The sequence below is a fragment of the Physeter macrocephalus genome, chromosome 1 (assembly GCF_002837175.3).
Source record: "Physeter macrocephalus isolate SW-GA chromosome 1, ASM283717v5, whole genome shotgun sequence".
Taxonomy (NCBI): domain Eukaryota; kingdom Metazoa; phylum Chordata; class Mammalia; order Artiodactyla; family Physeteridae; genus Physeter; species Physeter macrocephalus.
In genome coordinates this window covers 105,881,417-105,902,637 of record NC_041214.2, presented here as the reverse complement: position 1 = coordinate 105,902,637, position 21,221 = coordinate 105,881,417, and the positions used below count along the sequence as shown (strand labels likewise).

Here is a 21,221-nt window from a genome sequence, read left to right as displayed (position 1 = left end):
AACCTCCATACTGTTCTCCATAGTGGCTGTATCAATTTACATTATTCCCACCAGCAGTGCAAGAGGGTTCCCTTTTCTCCACACCCTCTCCAGCATTTATTGTTTCTAGAGTTTTTGATGATGGCCAATCTGACCGGTGTGAGATGATATCTCATTGTCGTTTTGATTTGCATTTCTCTAATGATTAATGATGTTGAGCATTCTTTCATGTGTTTGTTGGCGATCTGTATATCTTCTTTGGAGAAATGTCTATTTAGTTCTTCTGCCCATTTTTGGATTGGGTTGTTTGTTTTTTTGTTATTGAGCTGCAACAGTAAGCATGCTATTTATATAAATATATTTTTGATATATCCAAATAACATTATATAAGTATAAATTAATATAAAAGATGATGATTTCTTGTCTGTATTTTAGTATCTATACAGCAAAGTCATATTGGTATATAACTTAAATAAATTATGGAAGTATGTTCCTATTTTACTTTATAATTTGAACTAACACATTTTTATCTTTATTAGAATGCAATTATGCAAGACTCCTGATCTCTAGAATGGCAGCTGCAAAAGTATTTAGCTGCTCAAAGAACCAAAGCACACCTTTACTTTCTGCTAAATTAATTTCTCTCTCCTGAATTTTATTTGCCAGTAGATTTACGTGTCTCTTTTAGCAGCCAAAATAGTTCATAAACTTAACATTTAATTAAGGATGGACTCTTAAAACAACAACAAAGAGCCTTATTTCAGCAAACCAGCTCATGTTCCTCTGTGTATTACTACGTGGCTACCTTCCAATATGGAGCTGTTCTGTGACCACCTGATTGTTTGGTGACATATTTTCCCCTCTACTAAGCCGTTCCTTCCTTCCTCCCTTCTTTCCTTCTGCTGTCCCTCCCTCCCTCCTTCCTTTCCCTCCCTCCCTCCCTCCCTTCCTTCCCCTCAGATTCTTTTTTCAAAAAAAAATTTTTTTTTTTAATTTGACTGTATGTAAGATGTGGTCAGAGTTGCTTCATGAGTTCCTGAGACAGATTGTATTCAAAGATGTACTTAAGGGCATATCTTTAAACAAAAAAATCAAAAAAGAAAGAGAAGAGAGACGCCTTAATGTCTTCAGGCAACACTATGCCCGGTCCTCATTTTGAATTGTAGAGAGATTACTAAAATAAAAAGTGCATTTATTGAGGACCAATATGCACTGGGATAAGCACTGACTTAGGCAGTTTCAGATATGTTAGTTCATTGAAGTTCTGAAATTTAATTCATTTAAGACCACCTTAAAGTCTATAGGTTTCTTATTGTCTGTACTTTACTTGTTTAGATATAATCCTGGGTCATAGATCTACCAGTTTGCTTTCATTTTCTCTTTCTTTTTCTGTTGATTATTGAAGGAATGAAAACAAAGACCTTTGGTAGCATAAAAAGGGTTCATTTTCAATGTTAAAGGTATTTCGAGGCCTTTCAAGGCAGGGCCTAACTGTACCCCTAAGATTTAAGACGTTATAAATACGTCATTGTTTAAATTTGTTTTTGAAAGTTTTAAAGAAAGAATATTTGAACAAAGCCCACTAGATTTTTGGAGTCCCCTTTGTAAAATATCTCCCTGTTCTCTAGTTCCTCTGATGGCCTTGTTCTTTTTATCAGCCCTGATATCATGTGGCAGAAATAACAATTTGAGAATAACAATCTCAAGTTTCTTAGAAGACAAGTATAAGCACTATTTTGCTTAAAAAAAAAAATCCATCCAAACTCCCCATGCAGTAAGGAAAGAAGCATCACATTAGGAGATAATTCATGTTATAAACAGCTGTGGTATTGAAGAAAGTATTTTGTTGGAATGGTGGACAACAGTGGTATTTAAAAAGCTCACAAAAGTATGAGTACTAAGCACATGTACCCCAGGTTTTTCCTTCATAAAGAGTTTCAGAAGTTTTCTGTAATAAGTTACATGTGGTTCTGTTGGATTTCTGATTGCTAGTCTTTGTGAGTATTCTTTTTCGACTCTGGATTATATGTACTTCATGGTTATGAATTGATGATTTACTTGTTTTTGACTTATTTAGATCCTACTCAAATGGGAGGCCTGAGCATGCTGCTTTTAGCTGGAGAACATGCTCTTGGTACACCAGAGGTAAGTGGTCCCTCATCCCTCTCCACTCTGCTTCTGCTGGGGCTTGAGAACACAGACATTTGTGTTCTGTTCACACTGTTAGTTCTACAGTTTCACTTTTTACAGCTCATGAATAAACTCTGCTTTTAATTGTTTTCATTAAGATCTCTATGTGCATTATATTGTGCCTTGAGGGTAACAGAGTGGGGTATATAAACCCAAAAGGACACAAACACAAGTCAGGTACAGATTTTGAGGTTCCCTGAGCACAGGAATAAGACTTGCAATGTACAGATAATTAGCATTTGCCATGACTGTGTCATGGGGTCCATAAGGTGGATCCTATGATTCATTCATTCTATTCATAACATTCTCTGCTTTTGTAATGTTCTCATTAGACTTGCTAGTGAAAAGATGAGAGTTTAAAAAAGCATGAAACTGTCAGTCTCTCTGGTACCTGAATAAATTCAAACTCCTGTTTTTGAAAATCAGGAAACATGGCTTTCCAAGGTTGCTTATTTTTTTAAATGGAAAATGAAAAAGGACCCAGGCCCTTATGACCTTGGTTTCATTTTTTATTCCCTTGTATTGTTATTGGGCTGTTTTTGCTAAATATTTTTAAGTGTGGTTTTGATAGGCAGGTAGTATCCGGTAGCCATGCATAGTTTGCATTTGTGGAATTCCTCTATTTTCCAGACCCATTTAACAGAGGCCAGATGCAGTGACCTGCAGATCATATTATTTTACCAAACTCAGGTCCTTGAGCTGGAAGTTTTTCAATCCCCAACCAGAGTTGCTATTTAGCAATTATATTGCATATATTTTTTTTTCTTTCTTTCTTTCTTTTGTTTTTTAAGTTGTGTGCGTGCTATATGGATTACAGTTGAAGTCTATTCAGATAATCGTTTTAGAGGATACCACATAAGATATTTACATCACAAAAGGTTTTTATTATTTACAGTTTATATTTGGGATCCATAGTAGTTGACCATATGTTCAGTTTGATTTAACTTTTTATTTCTATTCAATTCAGTGTAGCAATAAATGTGTAAATTTGGTGGACTGGTAGTTATTTACATTATACTAAGCTTTAGCTAGAAAAAGTAAACATGTCACTTTGTACCTTTGCATACTTATTATTCAGCATGTTTGTACTTCCTCACACAATAGCCTTCTCTGGCATCATTTTACTTTCTAACACATGGCTTCTCCCTAATAGCAATCAGACTAACTCTCACTTGGGTGTAGAGTATCCCAAGCATGTTCCCACAGGTGAATGTTGGAGTAATAATGCACATTTGACCTTTCAACACAGTCTGACTCATGATTTCCAAGAATACACTGTATTGTGAAAGTCAGTATCATCTTTTCTAACAGATTAGATAATAATGGAGTTTTCTTCCCAATATCTATTAGCATTCCTTTTAACTTTCAGGAAAAAATGTAAACAAATAAACATCTAAGAACTTACAGATAGATGCTATCTATCTGTAAATGCTAGTCAAAGAAAGGAATACTTTTTTTTCTTTGATTAAAGTTTGTCTCTTGGGCTCTTTTTAGTGAATAGCTCTTCTCACAGCTTTTAAGGACAGCAGAGTTTGACACAAGCAGTTTAAACCATGCATTGGTCAGCCTTCCATTTCTGATGAAGGGGAACTGTTTTGAAAATTCTCAAGCTAAAGAAATAAAGTTAAATGGCTTAAAGAAGTAAACCGTACAGGAGAAGGGAATTTATGCTAAGGAAGAAGTTGCCAGCAGTTAGGTCTTTAAGAACCACTTCTAAGAATACAACTCTTTCTTCATAATCCGTACTTTTCATCTCAGATATATTTAGGTCATTATTGAAAATAATCTTGAGATACTGAAATAATAAAGCAGCAAAATTTGTATAAAATAATGCTGTCTCTAAATATAATTAGTTTGAGAGTTTATGTCATAGGTATCAGTAGATTTCAGTTAGCACCTAATTTCTATGCAATGTCTTATTCCAAATATGTAGACATGGTCATAGAACTTTAGGGGCTTATGTACATTGGCAGATGACAAATACAGTGAATACATACTTATATTTTTAAAAGAAAATTATAAATATAATGAGATAAGGAGAGAAGTACAGAAATTTCATGCTTCTGACATTTGGAACAATTACTGTGAAGTCTGGTTATACTATTAGGTAGGACCAGTCAAATAAAGTGACATTTTACAAAAATTCTGCCACAGAGGAGGTCTAATTGTAATGGCTTTTAAAAATGCCACGAGAAAATTCTTATTCTGAAATATTTTATTTAAAGGGAGATTTTCCTTTGTTCAATAGTCTAAAACCTAATCACATAGAAAAAGTCCTCAAAAGTCTATTTTTTTAATATAGAAAATTTAATATAGGTAATAGCTGTATTTTTAAAAACAATTCTAGAAGGTAGAGAGAGGCTTTCTTACAGGAACAGTAAAATTCCAGGCTAAAAGCTTCTTTGGCCTGTACAATTTCCCAGATCTACATGTGATGTGCTCTTAGGGTTTTCAGAGAGAAGTTATATGTTCTTGAGATAGCAGTGAGCAAATAATAACAAGCAAAATGTTTGAGTTTTCTCCTTTTTTTCTCAGTCTTCTGATTAACTCTGAATCTGCCACCATAGATTTTTGGCGTTATCAGGTCAACATTTTTATATGCTACTGTTATTAAGCCAAGCTTGGTTCTGTAATTTGTGTCTCTGATCAATAAAAGGGATAAAAATTGCATTTATAGTTTGTTTGATTCTTTTTCACATAAATGATCAGTCCTGTACATTGAAATGCATTACATATTTGGGATAAATTTTTAAAAAGCAGTGTTTGTTATTAAAGAGTTTATGGATTAAAGAAGCAAAATAAATGTATAGGCATACCTCATTTTATTGCACATATTGCATTTGCAGATATTGCATTTTTTACAAATTGAAGGTTTATGGCAACCCTGCATCCAGCAGGTCTATTGGCAACATTTTTTCAACTGTATTACTTGCTCCTTATCTCTGTGTAACATTTTGTTAATTCTTGCAGTATTTCAGACTTATTATTATATTTGTTTTGGCGGTTTGTGATCAGCGATCTTTAATGTTACTATTGTAATTTGAGGAGGGGGTGCTACAAATCACACCCATATGAGACAGCGAACTTAACTAATAAATGTTGTGTTTGTTCTGACTGCTCCACCAACCAGCAGTCCCCCCTCCCCCTCATCTCTCTCCCTTTCCTCAGGCCTCTCTATTCCCTGAGACACAACAATGTTGAAATTAAATCAGTTAATCACTCTACACTGGTCTCTTAAGTGTTCAAATGAAAGGAAGAGTCACATGTCTCTCACTTTAAATTGAAAGCTAGAAATGATCAAGCTTAGTGAAGAAGGCATGTTGAAAGCTGGGAAAGGCTGAAAGTGGGCCCTCTTGCGCCAAACAGCCAAGGTGTGAATGCAAAGGAAAAGTTCTTGAAGGAAATTAAAAGTACTATTCCATTTAACACACGAATGATAAGAATGTGAAACAGTCTTATCGCTGATACGGAGAAGTTTTAGTGGTCTGGTTAGAAGATCAAACCAGACACAACATTCCCTTAAGCCAAAGCCTAATCCAGAGCAAGGTCATAACTCTACTCAATTCTGTGAAGGCTCAAAGAGGTGTGGATGCTGCAAAAGTTTGAAGCCAGCAGAGGCTGGTTCATGAGCTTTAAGAAAAGGTACCATCTCCATAACATCAAAGGGCAAGGTGAAGCAGCAAGTGCTGATGTAGAAGCTAGAGCAAGTTATTCCAAAGATCTAGCTAAGATACTTCATGAAGGTGGCTACACTGAACAACAGATTTTCAGTGTAGATGAAACAGCCTTCTATTGGAAGAAGATGCCATCTAGGGCTTTCATATCTAGGGAGGAGTCAATGTCTGACTTCCAGGCTTCAAAAGACAAACCTACTCTCTTGTTAGGGACTAATGCAGCTGGTGACTTAAATTGAAACCAGTGCTCATTTACCATTCGGAAAATCCTAGGGCCCTCAAGAGTTAGGCTAAACCAACTCTGCCTGTGCTGTATAAGTGGAGCAGCAAAACCTGGATGGCAGCATATCTGTTTATAACATAGTTTACTGAATATTTTAAACCCGCTGTTGTGACCTACTCCTTAGAAAAGAAGATTCCTTTTAAAATATTACTTCTCATTGACAATGCACTTGGTTATCCAAGAGCTCTGATGTAGATGCACAAGGAGACTAATGTTGTTTTCATGCCTATTAACACATCCATTCTGCCACCCATGGATCAAGGAGTCTCGTCGACTTTCAAGTCTTATTATTTAAGAAATACATTTTGTAAGGCTGTAGCTGCCATATATAGTGATTCCTCTGATGGATCTGGGCAAAGTCAGTTAGTTGAAAACCTCCTGGAAAGGATTCACCATTCTAGATGCCATTAAGAATATTTGTGTTTCATGGGAAGAGATCTAAATATCAACATTAAGGGAATTCCCTGGCGGTCCAGTGGTTAGGACTTGGTGCTTTCACTGCCAAGGCCTGGGTTCGATCCCTGGTCGGGGAACTAATATCCCAAAAGCTGTGCAGTGCGGCCAAAAAAATAAAAAACAAACAAAAAAATAAACATTAACAGGAGTTGGGAAAAAGTTGATTCCAACCCTCATGGATGACATTGAGGGGTTCAAGACTTGCATGGAGGAAGTAACTACAGATGTGGTGGAGATAGCAAGAGAACTAGAATTAGGAGCTGAAGATGTGACTGAATTGCTTCAATCTCATGATAAAACTTTAACAGATGGGGAGTTGCTCCTAATGGGGCAAAGAAAGTGGTTTCTTGAGCTGGAATCTACTCCTGGTGAAGATGCTATGAAGATTGTCATGACGAGAAAGGATTTACAGTGTGACATAAATTTAGTTGATAAGCAGTGGCAGGGTTTGAGAGGATTGACTCCAGTTTAGAAAGAAGTTCTGCTGTGGGTAAAAGAGTATCAAACAACATCGCATGCTGTAGAGAAATCGTTTGTGAAAGGAAGAGTCAATTAATGTGACAAACTTCATTGTTGTCTTATTTTAAGAAATTGTCACAGCCTCCCTAACTTTCATCTACCACCAACCACCCTGACCAGTCAGCAGCCATCAATGTCGAGGCAAGACCCTCCATCAGAAAAAGGATGACTCACTGAAGGCTCAGATGATAGCATTTTTTAGCAATAAGGCATTGTAAAATTAAAGCATGTCCCTTTTTTTTTAGATATAATGTTATTGTACACTTAATAGACTACATTATAGTGTAAACATAACTTATATGCTCTGGAAAACCAAAAACTTTGTGAGACTAGCTTTATTGCAATATTCGCTTTTGATTGTGGTGGTTTGGAACCGGACCCGCCGTATCTCCGAGGTTTGCCTGTATTGAGCAACACAGCCATCAGGGAGTGACACCCTACACCCCCCCCACACACACACTCAAAATAGCAGCCTAAGCTTGTCTCTACTGACACCCAGTGAAATGTAAGCATAGAAATCTTATTAGGAAATAACCCCATAATAGTGAAGGAAATGGAAACGAGTGTTGCCAATGAATATGAGATTTTAGCAAACAGAAGCTGAAAAACAAATGAAGCTTTTTAATCAAGAAAATATGGTATACGCTTAAAATATGCTAACCAGGGGGTTGTAGAGAGCCAGTACATTCTACAGTGTCTAGCAGCTTTAAGTGAACACTTTTCCTTTTTACTTTAAAGGAACGAGAAAGAAAAAAATAGAAGAAATAAAAGTAATAATGTTCACATCAAACTCTGGGAAGAGCTAAAGAGAAGGCAGTTAGTTACATTGAGTTAAGCCTTTATGATTCATATCGGTGAGTTACTATCTGAAGATGAAAATGTAATAAATAAAGTATAAGTATTTGATCTAGAATTTCTAGAAGTAATCTCCAGGACTGAAAATTTCTATAGTGTTATATTTTTAACTTATTTTAATAAAAATGTAAAGCTAAATTAAATTTTAAAAATAAAGGCAGGGACTGATACATTTCAGAAATGGAAGGGGAGATTATTCAACACATAATATATAGAACAGCTTGGAATAATATTGGAAAGGTCGACATTTCAGTATTGGACCTAAGTGAGCACCAGAAAGTCATCTTGGCTAAAACAGAAAAGATAGTTTGGGGAATAAAAGAAAATAAGAAAAGGTAGGCAGAGTAATCTTGGCTGATGAAAAGGTTTGACGGTATCAATATCGATTTAGTTGAATGAATAAACTGAAGGCAAAGTTTCAGATGTTCGGGAAGTAATATTAGACCTGGGTCTGTGATTTTAGAATGCCTAGTTCTTTTGTTGGAATGAAGAGATGTGACAGTAGAGTTACGATCAAGCCACGTTTTTCTTTGCCTTCCATCCTGTAAGATGGAACTAATAATACCCACTTGTTTTTCTCTTTCTGACTTACTTCACTCTGTATGACAGACTCTAGGTCCATCCACCTCACTACAAACAACTCAATTTCGTTTCTTTTTATATACACTACCAAATGTAAAACCGATAGCTAGTGGGAAGCAGCCGCATAGCACAGGGAGATCAGCTCGGTGCTTTGTGACCACCTAGAGGGGTGGGATAGGGAGGGTGGGAGGGAGGGAGATGCAAGAGGGAAGAGATATGGGGATATATGTAGATGTATAACTGATTCACTTTGTTATAAAGCAGAAACTAACACACCATTGTAAAGCAATTATACTCCAATAAAGATGTTAAAAAAATAATAATAATACCCACTTGCTTCTAACTCCCAAGACATCTATGAAGATTAATTAAATAAAACCTGTAAGGCATTTGCACCTCTCCTGAAAAGCATTCTTGTAGTTACCTAGTATTATTACCATAATTGATTCTTGGTATTTCATACTTAACTTGAAAGCTTATATTATGTCAGGCTATTACTCCTACAGGCTATAGTATGTTTTACCAGCAGCGTATTCACATTGAGAAAATAATCTGTTCAAGATTGTGTAGCTATGAAGTGACAGAATTAGGATTTGAACCCAGGGGGACTAGCTTCAGTCTTCATATAGCCTACAGGGACCTTTGTGATTCAGTCCCCACCCACCTGACCTCAACTCGGGCCACTTATGCAGTGGTGTCTGCACCCTTATGCAGCCATTTCATGAGTGCTTTCTGGGCACCAAGCACTGTACTAAGCACTTACACTGATCATCTCATTTCATCCTTCCATGTGCCTTAAAAGGTTGGTTTATTATTCCCCATTTCATAAATGAGGAAACTAGGCTAGAGAGGTTAAATAGCCTGTCTAAGGTCATAGAGCAAGAAAGTCATTATACTAGGATTTAAGCCTGTATATTTTCCATTAAGTAATGAGATGGGTGAAATCTAAGAGAAAAGGTGATAATACCAATACTTGTTAATGAATATGTCTATATTTAAAACACTGTGAGTTTTAAATTTAAAACAAATACAGATTTTTGATAAACTTGAAAGTTTTCCCCTTTCTTAAAATATCTGATATCAGTGAAGTTGGGGGAAATTATTTTACTGCCTGTTGGTACATTTGAGCTAGTTTGACATGTGCCTCTCCTAGGCTACCATACTCCAGGTTGCTTAAATCCACTGAATTCCAACCCTACCCCTGACTCTTGCCCCCTTCCCACTGAAGCTGTTAATTTCCCTTCTCACAGTTTTATAGCTTTTAAACATTTTGTGAGGAAATACTATACTTAAATTTTACATTAAATAGGCTCTTGGAGCTTTCTCAATTCCGGGTAGAAACCTCTCCTTTGCATTTCACTGCTCACTGCCCACTTTGGCGGAACTGCCCATCCAGCCCAGCCTCTTCCACCTCTCAGCAGTGGGGCTCAAAGCCCAGAGAATCGAGTCCTTCGACCCAGCCTGATCGACGAGCATCTGTCCTCGTTGAGTTCCTAGGCCGCATTGCTCAAGACAGTGGTGAACTCACATGAGATCCTCGGTCTCCCAGAGATGGTGGGAAGGGGTAGTGGGGAAGGTGGGCAACAAGTGAGCGGGGAAAGAAAGAGGAGAATAGAGAACAAGAAGGTAAACGGGAAGGGTGGTACTGTCGCTGCCGCGTTGTCGTTGAGAGCATGTTCATATACACAACTGCATTCTGTTCTCACGGTGTCCTGTGAAGACGTCAGTAGCGTTGTTGCCTGTTTAATCAAATGAGGAAACTGAGGCAGGAGGATGCTATGGTTTGTCTCAACTACTATAGCAGTGTGTAGAGGTGACCTGGAGTCTGTCCTGGACTTCCATCCTAGTGCTCTGCCACATGGCTTAGAATGATAGGAAACTTGGCTCTGGTAGCCCTGGTGCCCTGAGAAAAGCCGGGGACTTACCCTTCCTCTCAGCCAAATGGCTTGACTTATATTCTAATTTTGAGGCGCTCACAACTCTATGCGGTGCCGTTGGGTTGTGCTCCTCTGGGTGGCCCCGTTCTCTCTCACCTGCAGCCCAGTCCTAGCGTCTGCCACTCAGGTGCGCTGCTTTAGTCCTCAGGTGCTCCTTAACCTCATTGAGGCTTAATTAAGAGTGGCTTCATTTTAGTCCTTAAGTAGGTTTTGAAGGACTAACTTGTATGCAGTATACTTACATTGAATTCACCTGTGTTTAAAAGCTCAAGTCCATTGCAGAGCTTCATTTAACATCTCACATTAAATGCAAATTAAGTGATCACTCAGGTCCTCCGTTATAGAAGGACACCTGGCAAAAGCTGCCAATTGTAGGAAAGCCTGGGCCAGGCTGAATGAGGGTGAGAATCAGATCACTGGGCCTTGGAGTCACACAGGATCTTTGTCCTTGAACTCTGAAATGGAATCCTCTACCCCCAACCCCTCTCCTCCGGAAGAAGACAACCCCGCCTTCCACCGCTGCCTATACAGTCTTCCTTCTCTCATATTTGCTCTTTCGGTGAAAGGGTTTAACTTACCTTAGGAACACTGGCACTGACTGACCCCTCTCCCTCCACCCTGACACCTTTCCAGGCAATTACTGAGCCCTGGCACATGCCATCTCTGATTTAATTGGGGCCCCGCATCTCAGCTGGTTTATTTCCTTAACCTTCTAATTGGTCTCTTGCCTCCAGTCACGCCCCAGCCAAGGTCATCCTGCACTCCACTGACAGAATTATTTAACTACACATCTCTCATCATGCCGCTCCTCTGACTGAAAACCTTGGCTGACTCCCCATTGCCTCCAGCCTAATTTTCAGACTTCTTAACCTAGCATTCAGTTCCCTCTCAGTCTGATTCATCTCCCGCTGCACTCCCGGGCATCTCAGGCTTCAGTCACACAGGGACAGTCACTGCTTCTCACACAGGGCACTTCCTCCATGCTTTTCCTCCTGCTGTGACCACATCATTTCCACGATTCTGGTGTTCCTTCTAGGGAGATCTCAGATGCTACTTACCTTACTTCTTCCATCTGTCCCCAGAAAGAATGAAGGCTGCTTCTCTGTCCTCCCACAGACCTTGTAATATTCCACCAAGAGGCACGTCTGTTCTCAATGTGTAGCTGTCTCCTGCATTGAAATGCAAGCAACTTAACAGCCAGACACATCCCCTTAGTCTCATTTTATTCCCCAGCATATAATGCACACAAGTGGGATGTAAGCTTCTTGAAAGAGAACAGCAGTCTTTGTGGCTGGTATGTAATGGGTGTTTATTGAATGTTTGTTGAAGGAGTGAGTAATCAGTAAATGTTTAAATTAGCAAGAGCAGTGATGTGGAGTTCAGATAACGACCAGTGTACTTCATCCTTTTTGTTGACTATGTGTCCATCACAATCCAGCTCTGTGTCTGAGGTCTTGTGCCTCGCAAAGTAGGAATGGGCTCTTAATAAAACCTAGCTTTCCAAACAGTGCATCTGAGTGGCTTCATCTTGTTTTATATCAAGGGGCTGGATCATGTTTCTATGTCTCTCGTTATCATGATGTGCATTTTGCCTGTGGGAAAAAAGTATTACCTCGTCATAATTCTTAATTTTACTAATCATTCCCCTTCCTTGGTTATTGAGAATTATAGCTAATTTAAAGGGAAGATTGGATTTAAAGGAAGTTGAAAACGTTATGTGGTTAACAAAACTGCTTTTAAAATCCCTCTAGCAGTTTTCTTTATTGGGCATATAGCAACACCTAGTGGCTTTATGGATTATTTCAGAGACTATTTCTAAAAAGAGCTTCTTGGGTTTTTTCCTCCCTTTATCGAATCTCTACTTATTTGGTATTTTTTCTTTCCTCTTAATTGATGAACAGATATGTATATTTTTAAATAGATTTATTTATTAATTTACTTATTTTTGGCCACGTTGGGTCTTCGTTGCTGCCCGCGGGCTTTCTCTAGTTGCAGCCAGCGGGGGCTGCTCTTCGTTGCGGTGCGCGGGCTTCTCATTGCGGTGGCCTCTCTTGTTGCGGAGCACGGGCTCTAGGCGCGCTGGCTCCGTAGTTGTGGCTCGTGGGCTCTAGAGCGCAGGCTAAGTAGTTGTGGCACACGGGCTTAGTTGCTCCACGGCATGTGGGATCTTCCTGGACCAGTGCTCGAACCCGTGTCCCCTGCATTGGCAGGCGGATTCTTAACCACTGCACCACCAGGGAAGCCCCGGAACAGATATCTTTGATCTCTATATTTTGTTATGTTTAGAAAGTAAGCTGGCTTTAGCTGAAGAATGGATGTTGAAGAATGATGTTTCTCCGTGACAAGGTCTAGGATCCTCTAATAACATTAAGCAGAAGTCTTTTGTGGGAAATAACCTCTTCCTTCCATGTGGATGTAATGCCAGATTTCTTTGCCAAACATTTACATGTATGCACAAATATATACACTTGCACTGTATGCCTCATTTATCAAACACTCAAGAATGAATTCTACCTCAGTACATTTTCCATGTCATTGAACCATTTTTATATTTTGAGATTTTAGGTGGAAATATGTCTAGCATGTATCACATGCATTTCTGCCTTTTAATAAGGGATATATTTTATAATTATTCTTATCTTGACAACTTAGAATCACAGTTACAAATATTAATTACTACATTTAGGAAAAACTTTAGGACTACTTGCTCTATTTTATTATTATTTTTAAATATATTTTTTAGCTTTTGTAATAATCCACTTTACTAAATAACCGAGATTTTTAACAATTTTAATACAATTTTGGAAGGTTACTTTCCATTTACAATTTTTACAAAATATTGGCTATATTCCCCATGTTGTACAGTACATCCTTAAGCCTGTCTTACACCCAATATTTTGGTTATTTGTTTTAAATAGACTACAATGCTTTATAAAACATTTGTGTTGTAAATCAACTATGCTTCAATAAAATTTTTTTAAAAATTTGTGCCTACAGTTTTTCTGTCTTTTCGCTCTGTGTCTTCTTGCTGGTGGCATTGTTTCTTTTTCAACGCTCTTCCTTTTTTTAAAATAAAAAATTTTATTTATTTTTGGCTGCATTGGGTCTTCGTTGCTGCACGCGAGCTTTCTCTAGTTGTGGTCAGTGGGAGCTACTCTTCGTTGCGGTGCACGGGCTTCTCACTGCAGTGTCCTCTCGTTGCAGTCGCAGAGCATGGGCTCTAGGCGCGCGGGCTTCAGTAGTTGTGGCACGTGGGCTCATGGGCGTAGTTGCTCTGTGGCATGTGGGATCCTCCCAGACCAGAGCTCGAACCCGCATCCCCTGCCGTGGCAGGTGGATTCCCAACCACTGCACCACCAGGGAAGCCCCTCTTCCTTTTTCTTATCCCCACTCTTGGCCCCTTGTGATTTGCTGCTTCTGTTAGTTCTGTGGCCTAGAAAGTCAGGTAGCCACACAGCTTAGTAGTAAGCCAAGTCTTCTGCCTCCTAATTTTGTGCTGTTTCCATTATACTACACTGACAATAAAGGCTAAATCCACAGTGCTTTAAAGTAAGAGTAAACTAGATTTTAAAAGGAGACGTTACCCACTACAGTAAAATGCATAGCCTCAGTGACTGTAATTGCTGTTTCAACCATTGGACAGCTTTTGTTGTGTGATTCCTGGCCAGGTCATTGAGATTCCTCATATTCGTAAACACAGAGAATCAAGTCAGTCAATCAGTTTTCACTGTGTATCTACTGTGCATCAGGTGCGTGGGGAGCACAAACACGCACACGTGGACTTCTCTGATTGCACAGTACAATCGACATAACGTGTAGGATTATAGATGTCTATAGATGTACTTACATTTGAATTCTCCATACAAATAGAAAGTTTTATTTAAGACCATCCATCATAATGATTGCAGAGGGTCTCATTTAACTTTAAACCTTGATGACTGGATGTATAGTCATGGCCATATTATCTATAATGGCACTTAAAAGAAAGTTGACTTTTCTTCTTACAGTTAATATGAACTCTAATTGAGCCATAGGTTAATCTCATAAATGATAACTCTCATGCATCATGGGATTAGAAATAAAAATATGTGTTATATATTATATAGGCTTTATATAGGGTAGTTACCCTATATGATAATATACTTAATTCTAAATATCTCCAGAGCTTTCTGTAATGTGTACAACCTACATTATTAAAGTTTTATAAAGTCACTTTATAATTTTTATTTAGTCCTAGGCTCTATTTTATTTTATTTTAATTTTTGGCCACGCAATTTGTGGGATCTTAGTTCCCCAACCAGGGATTGAACCTGGGCCACGGCAGTGAAAGCACCAAATCCTTAACCACTGGACCGCCAGGGAATTCCCTAGGCTCAATTTTAAACAAAATTTTGATTATTTACCAAGATATCTAGGGGTTAAGCACACAGGATTTCTTTATAAACCAGGACAGTATTGATTTTTTTTCTTTGTTTAGAAATTATAAAGATACAGTTCATTCAAGTATTCCTTCCAATAAAGGAATTTTTTGTGGCTAGTAATTTCAGGATTTGCTGGCCTTTTTTTTTTTTTTGCGGTACGCGGGCCCCTCACTGCTGTGGCCTCTCCTGTTGCGGAGCACAGGCTCCGGACGCGCAGGCTCAGCGGCCATGGCTCACGGGCCCAGCCGCTCCGCGGCATGTGGGATCCTCCCGGACCGGGGCACGAACTCGTGTCCCCTGCATCGGCAGGCGGACTCTTAACCGCTGCACCACCAGGGAAGCCCTGCTGGGCTTTTTTTAGTACATTTTGTGTCTCCTTGGCTTCAAAGTTTTAGAAAGCAAATAAAAACTTCTGGACTTTTTGGCACACTAGTTTTCAAATAGTCAAGTGACAGGGAGGGAATCAGGCTTTGGCAGCCAAACCACAGGTGGCAAATTAATTAAAGCTTCTGCACCTTTTCTGTGGAGCTTATCACTGGAAGAAGTTGGCCATTACCCTTTCAAATCCAAAGGTGACAATTAAAATTTTAAATGCTTCTCCTGCCCAGTGGCCTATGACGTTGTTAGAGAAACACATCTTCCATGTCTACTGAAGAAGTTCAGTGAGAAACTCTAGTTTTAGGAACATAACCTGGGTGACTGCCAGCTCTTTCCATAGATTCAACCATCTAATTTAATCACATGCAGCTATTAAAATTACATTGGAAAAGGTTTAATAACAGGAAAATCAACGTATTGTTAGAAACGAACATTGTGTAACTGTAGTACATCGTCCCATTTCTGTTGAAAACATTATGTATACACACAACTAGAAGAATATACATGGAATATTACCAGTGCTTATCTTTGGGAGATGATTCTTCTTCTGTTTTTTTTTTTTTTTTTTTTTTTTTTTTTCGGATTTTCAATAGTGATCTTGGATTATTTTGTAGTCAGAAACATGTTATTAAAAAGTATTTTTAACTTTTATTTTTCCTCTAAAGTGAAAGCTAACTTGTTCCCTAAGACTCTCTAACCTTGTCATTCAGGAAAGGAGAGAGAGGGGACACACTGTTTTGGTATTTAGAAGACATGTTGCCACTTTTGATTTAGTTAACTCAACAAATACTTGAGTATCTACACTGTGCCCAGGCAATGTTGAGGATTCTGCATGAAACAAAATCCCTGGGAGAAGATGGACCATAAACACATATTTATGTCTTGTGGTGGTCAGTGCTAAGTGCTATAATAATAAAGAATAAGGGGATTATTGAATGCTGGGGAGTAGGGATGTCATTTACCTGTCTGGTCCTACGTTCCTTTTTCTGTAAAAAGGGTTAGATCAGAGGGATGCTGAAATCCTTCCCCTCTAACATTCTATGACTCCTATGACTTTTGAATTATAGGCTACCACCTAAGTTATTATTTCACCCAAGTGCAGAAATGGGTCAATTTTTGACATTGAGATAAAGAGGAATTATGTATCCTGAGAATAGTACTTGATAAACAGCAAGAATTTTTTAAAAAATCAGTGGTGTTTCTGTAACTGTTGTTAATAATGAAAATCACAGGTAAAGATTGTAGAGCGTTAAATGTTTACCCAGTGTCGTAAATAATATACAACAATATATTATAAAGGAAATTTCTCTTAGGAAAATAATACTAACTTTTCTAAGATTGAGGCTTGTATATAAATACATGAAAGCCCTGGAAAACAAAAATTGGACCTTAGTTTTGTTTTCCCAAAAGGTTTATAATCGAAACTCATTTGGGTTTTCATGTAGTCAGGTTATATGAAATAGTGGGGAAACACAGAACCTGGAAGAAGTAGATGTTCTTTGGATTTGGTTGCAGAAAGCCAAGAGATCAAATAGGCATCATTTTAGACATTTCTCTTTGGTTAATAGTAATTTTTCTGAAACGCCTTGTCCTGTCTATCTCCTACAATTTATGGCATTATTTAGAAGTTGAATGAATATATAAAACTTGATAAAAACCTTGTGTAAGACTTTGCAGAATATAACTACCTTTTTGTCACAGTACTGCCTCAAATTTGGGGAGTCAAAACCATTCCTTCCTCAAATAGGAATGTTTTACATGACATTTGTCTTCTGTTGTCTTCCAGAAGCTATTCTTGTGATGCCTCATACCACCTTTCTTTGTTTCAGATATCCTCTGGCACTTGCAGGCCTGATGTTTCAGAATCCTCTGAATTGCGTCAGAAGTCACCATTATTTCAGTTTGCCGAGGTAATATATTACAATTTATACTTAATAAAATTGTAAAGTGAGCTTAAATTTGGGCTGATGAAAGTAACTTAAAGCAAAGAAGAACCCTGCATTCTTAGCTCAAGTAATCATACAACGGAAAATAGTACCAAATTCTGGAACTTTGGAGTCTCTTAATTAAGGAATAAATATGTTTATAGAAGCTTGTTATTAACTCATACTAAATATTATTGCACTTAAACCTCATCACTAATTTTTATTCATGGATAGGGAAGTTAAGAATATAATTGAACTATTTTTAGAACTTAGTCATTTATCAGATATTGATTTGTCAGGTATTAAATCAGAAGACAATATTGACTCATGGTTATTGGCTGTGCATTCCTTTGTATTTATTTTAAGTAAACTTCTCTTGAAACTTTAGCATGCAGTTGGCAGTTTTCAAAATCTTATGTCTTGTATCAAACCTGTTTGGTTCAGTATGTCTCTGACATATTCCGAGATGATGTAGAAAAGCACATTATCCTTGATATCAAGTCTAAAGGTTAAGACTGCTTCCCAAAATATCTGCATTTACCCTAGAACTCAATATGGAGCCATCACTGATTACTTTTTTCTAAACTTTAAACCACATGGTCTTCCCTTGATCATTCTAATTGTCTTTCACTAGACCTTCTTTCACACTGTCATCCTTCCTAATGTTTGCCCCTTGTGGTACAGTTTTGTACAAAGGAGAGCATATTTTTAGTTTCAGAAGTTTTTCTCCTCTAGTGTCCTTTCCTGGTGGTTCTCAACATTTCATTGGCAGAATTACTTTTCACACTGGCATATTAGGTCATTCCTTTTATGACATTGTTTATTATATGCCTAAATGTCCTGCTGATATCACCAGAATGTTTTAATATATATTTGCTCACATAATACTCCTTATCTATCTCTTTCCTTTCTGCTCTCTGTGAGATGTGCCATGAATTCCAATTGTTTTTTATATTGTTTCCTCAAGAATTTAATGTAATAGCAGATTCAATCTGCACTCCCTTTTAAACAGTAGTTTTAGACATATTAAATAATGTTAGTCTCAACTTTGAAAGCAGAGATACTTAACCAGTGATCCCTGGTGAAAGATGTAGTGAAATCTCTTAGATTTCACATGAAATTTTGGGTGTGTTGACACATGTGCATGTTTTTGGTTACTACAGCAAACCAAAGATTCCAAAGAGATCCCTGACCCTAATGTAATATTTCTTCAGGAGCTCCCTATTCATGTCAACATCTCCTTTATCCCAATATTAATTTGGAGAAACATCCTTTTGTTTAAAAACTTGTGAAATGCTTTTCAAAAATCTAGATTGTTTATACCACTGGTTCTGTTTTGTTCACTGTCTAATTTAATCCTTGAAGAAATATATTGTAGGTCAGGCATTTCCCCTTACACAAACTATTTATTTTCTTTAACTTTTATAGAGGTTTGGTAGGAGTGAAAAGTCATGTCTGAAGTAAGACCTACAGTTTATAATTCCCAGGATGTCAGGAACATCCTTGTGGATTCATATCTGCAGTCTGTCACAGCTTGCACACGGAGGTCTTTTGAAATGATAGGTTTCATTGTTTGACCAAGAAGAGTTCTACATCTTTACTCTGAAATATTTTCAAAGTACTTGGTTAGATCTTAGCCATTTACGACAATTTGTGTATGTCTAGTTTGTTAAATAGGATCTGGGAGATCTTTTTTCTTTTTACTGATATTTGTTCTAAAAATGCTTATTTGTCTGATGCAAAAGATATGGTGGAATTAAAATTTTTCTAATGCCTTCAGCAGTGAATAGAGTCAATAATTCCATCAGGCTCTCTTCTAATTCTTTCTTATCCACAAAATTGACTTTGATATTGTATCACCAACTGGCTCCATTGTTTTTCCAAACAACTTAATTTAATTAATATGAAAAAATGATTCCTGGGATTGAGGAGTCATGATCAAGCTGCATGTATTGCTTAGTAAGTTCCCTTTGATGGAGTCAGTGAGCACAGTTAATTGAAGAAAAAGACTTTTGTGGAACTGGAAATGGGCTGAATTTACAATGCTCACGCTTTCTGCTCTTGTGACTCATTTTCACCCTAGTTTGTAGCTGTATAGAAACTTTGCTCACTTTGAAACCAAACTTAATAACTGACCTTGCTCTCAAAACATCCTAAAAACTATTTCCATGTGGCCCTCAGAGCAAACTTTTAATGAGGTTACCATAATCACCAAATAGAAACAGAATTCTCCTAGCTGAAGCAAGGATGGTGTGACAGAATCCTCTATCCACTGTCAGACACCTGAGGGGCGTGTGTGTGTGTGTGTGTGTGTGTGTGTGTGTGTGTGTGTGTGTATGGGAAGATGCATGGTGTTATAAAATAAAGAAATGCTGTTCATATTCAATAAACAATTTATTGAGTTTTGGTGCCATGCCAGGCAGTGTATTCTATGGCTTATTTTCTTCTTACCATAATCCTGTAAAATGGGGATTATCATCATCATCATCATCAATTTACAGTTGGGAAAAATAAATCTCAAGAGAGATTAGCTGAGCTGCCCAAGGTCATGTAGCTAGTGAGCAGCAGAACTAAGATTCAGTCCCAGATACTCTGACCCACATGGTTTGCTTCTCCAACCCTGTTTCACAGCTGTCTCAAAGCAGAGAACAGCTTGAGGAGAGTGCTGTAGGGAGGAGAGAGATTTACTTGCAGCTTTCAACTTTTAATAATATTTTAGAAAATTCACTGAAATAAGGAAATTTATCTCTACAGGTGTCCTCAACTGCTGTTTGATACATATCTGACAACCTTTCAAGAGACATGGCAAATGAGCCAAACTCAGTCTTTTTTTGTTCTTCCCACATGTGTTTTTAAAAACATGGCCTTTGTCTTCGTTTATCATTGATACTGTTTTTCTAAAAGGGATTGAGGGTGATGACTCATGTCTTAATCTTTATCTGTGTGTACAGTGGAAATATTTGGCAGAATCTATTAGTCTGTTATGGTAAAATGTCCTTGTGCTTTAAAAATTATTTGTTTCCTTTCAGATATCTTCAGGTACCTCCCACCCTGATGTTCCTTCAAAACAATGTCAAGCATCAGCCTTGTTTCAGTTTGCAGAGGTATGGCCTTCTTTTTGTTGTTGTTGTTGTTTTCTTTTTTTTTTTTGAATTTTATTTTATTTATTTTTTTATACAGCAGGTTCTTATTAGTCATCAATTTTATCCACATCAGTGTATACATGTCAATCCCAATCTCCCAATTCATCACACCACCACTCACACTGCTGCTTTCCCCCCTTGGTGTCCATACATTTGTTCTCTACATCTGTGTCTCAGTTTTTGCCCCGCAAACTGGTTCATCTGTACCATTTTTCTAGGTTCCACTTATATGCATTAATATACGATATTTGTTTTTCTCTTTCTGACTTACTTCACTCTGTATGACAGTCTTTAGATCCATCCATGTCTCAACAAATGACCCAATTTCGTTCCTTTTTATGGCTGAGTAATATTCCATTGTATATATGTACCACATCTTTATCCATGAATGTCTGTCAATGGGCATTTAGGTTGCTTCCATGACCTGGCTATTGTAAATAGTGCTGCAGTGAACATTGGAGTGCATGTGTCTTTTTGAATTACGGTTTTCTCTGGGTATATGCCCAGTAGTGGGATTGCTGGAACATATGGTAATTCTATTTTCAATTTTTTAAGGAACCTCCATACTGTTCTCCATAGTGGCTGTATCAATTTACATTCCCACCAACAGTGCAGGAGGGTTCCCTTTTCTCCACACCCTCTCCAGCATATGTTGTTTGTAGATTTTCTGATGATGCCCATTCTAACTGGTGTGTGGTGATACTTCATTGTAGTTTTGATTTGCATTTTGCTAATAAATAGTGATGTTTCATGTGCTTCTTGGCCATCTGTATGTCTTCTATGGAGAAATGTCTATTTAGGTCTTCTGCCCATTTTTGGATTGGGTTGTTTGTTTTTTTAATATTGAGCTGCATGAGCTGTTTATATATTTTGGAGATT

General features: G+C 37.7%; 1 protein-coding gene across 12 annotated transcripts in view; it reads left to right on the top strand.

The window, feature by feature from the left end:
* The window catches only part of BBX (BBX high mobility group box domain containing), a 291,235-nt gene that overhangs the window by 215,285 nt on the left and 54,729 nt on the right, over nt 1–21,221 (top strand). For all 12 annotated transcript variants that reach the window (XM_028493704.2, XM_055085734.1, XM_055085732.1 and 9 more), the window contains 3 exons: nt 2,057–2,124; nt 17,104–17,184; nt 20,229–20,303. In XM_028493704.2, the coding sequence (XP_028349505.2) occupies nt 2,057–2,124; nt 17,104–17,184; nt 20,229–20,303 (224 nt within the window). The remainder of the gene's footprint in view (nt 1–2,056; nt 2,125–17,103; nt 17,185–20,228; nt 20,304–21,221) is intronic.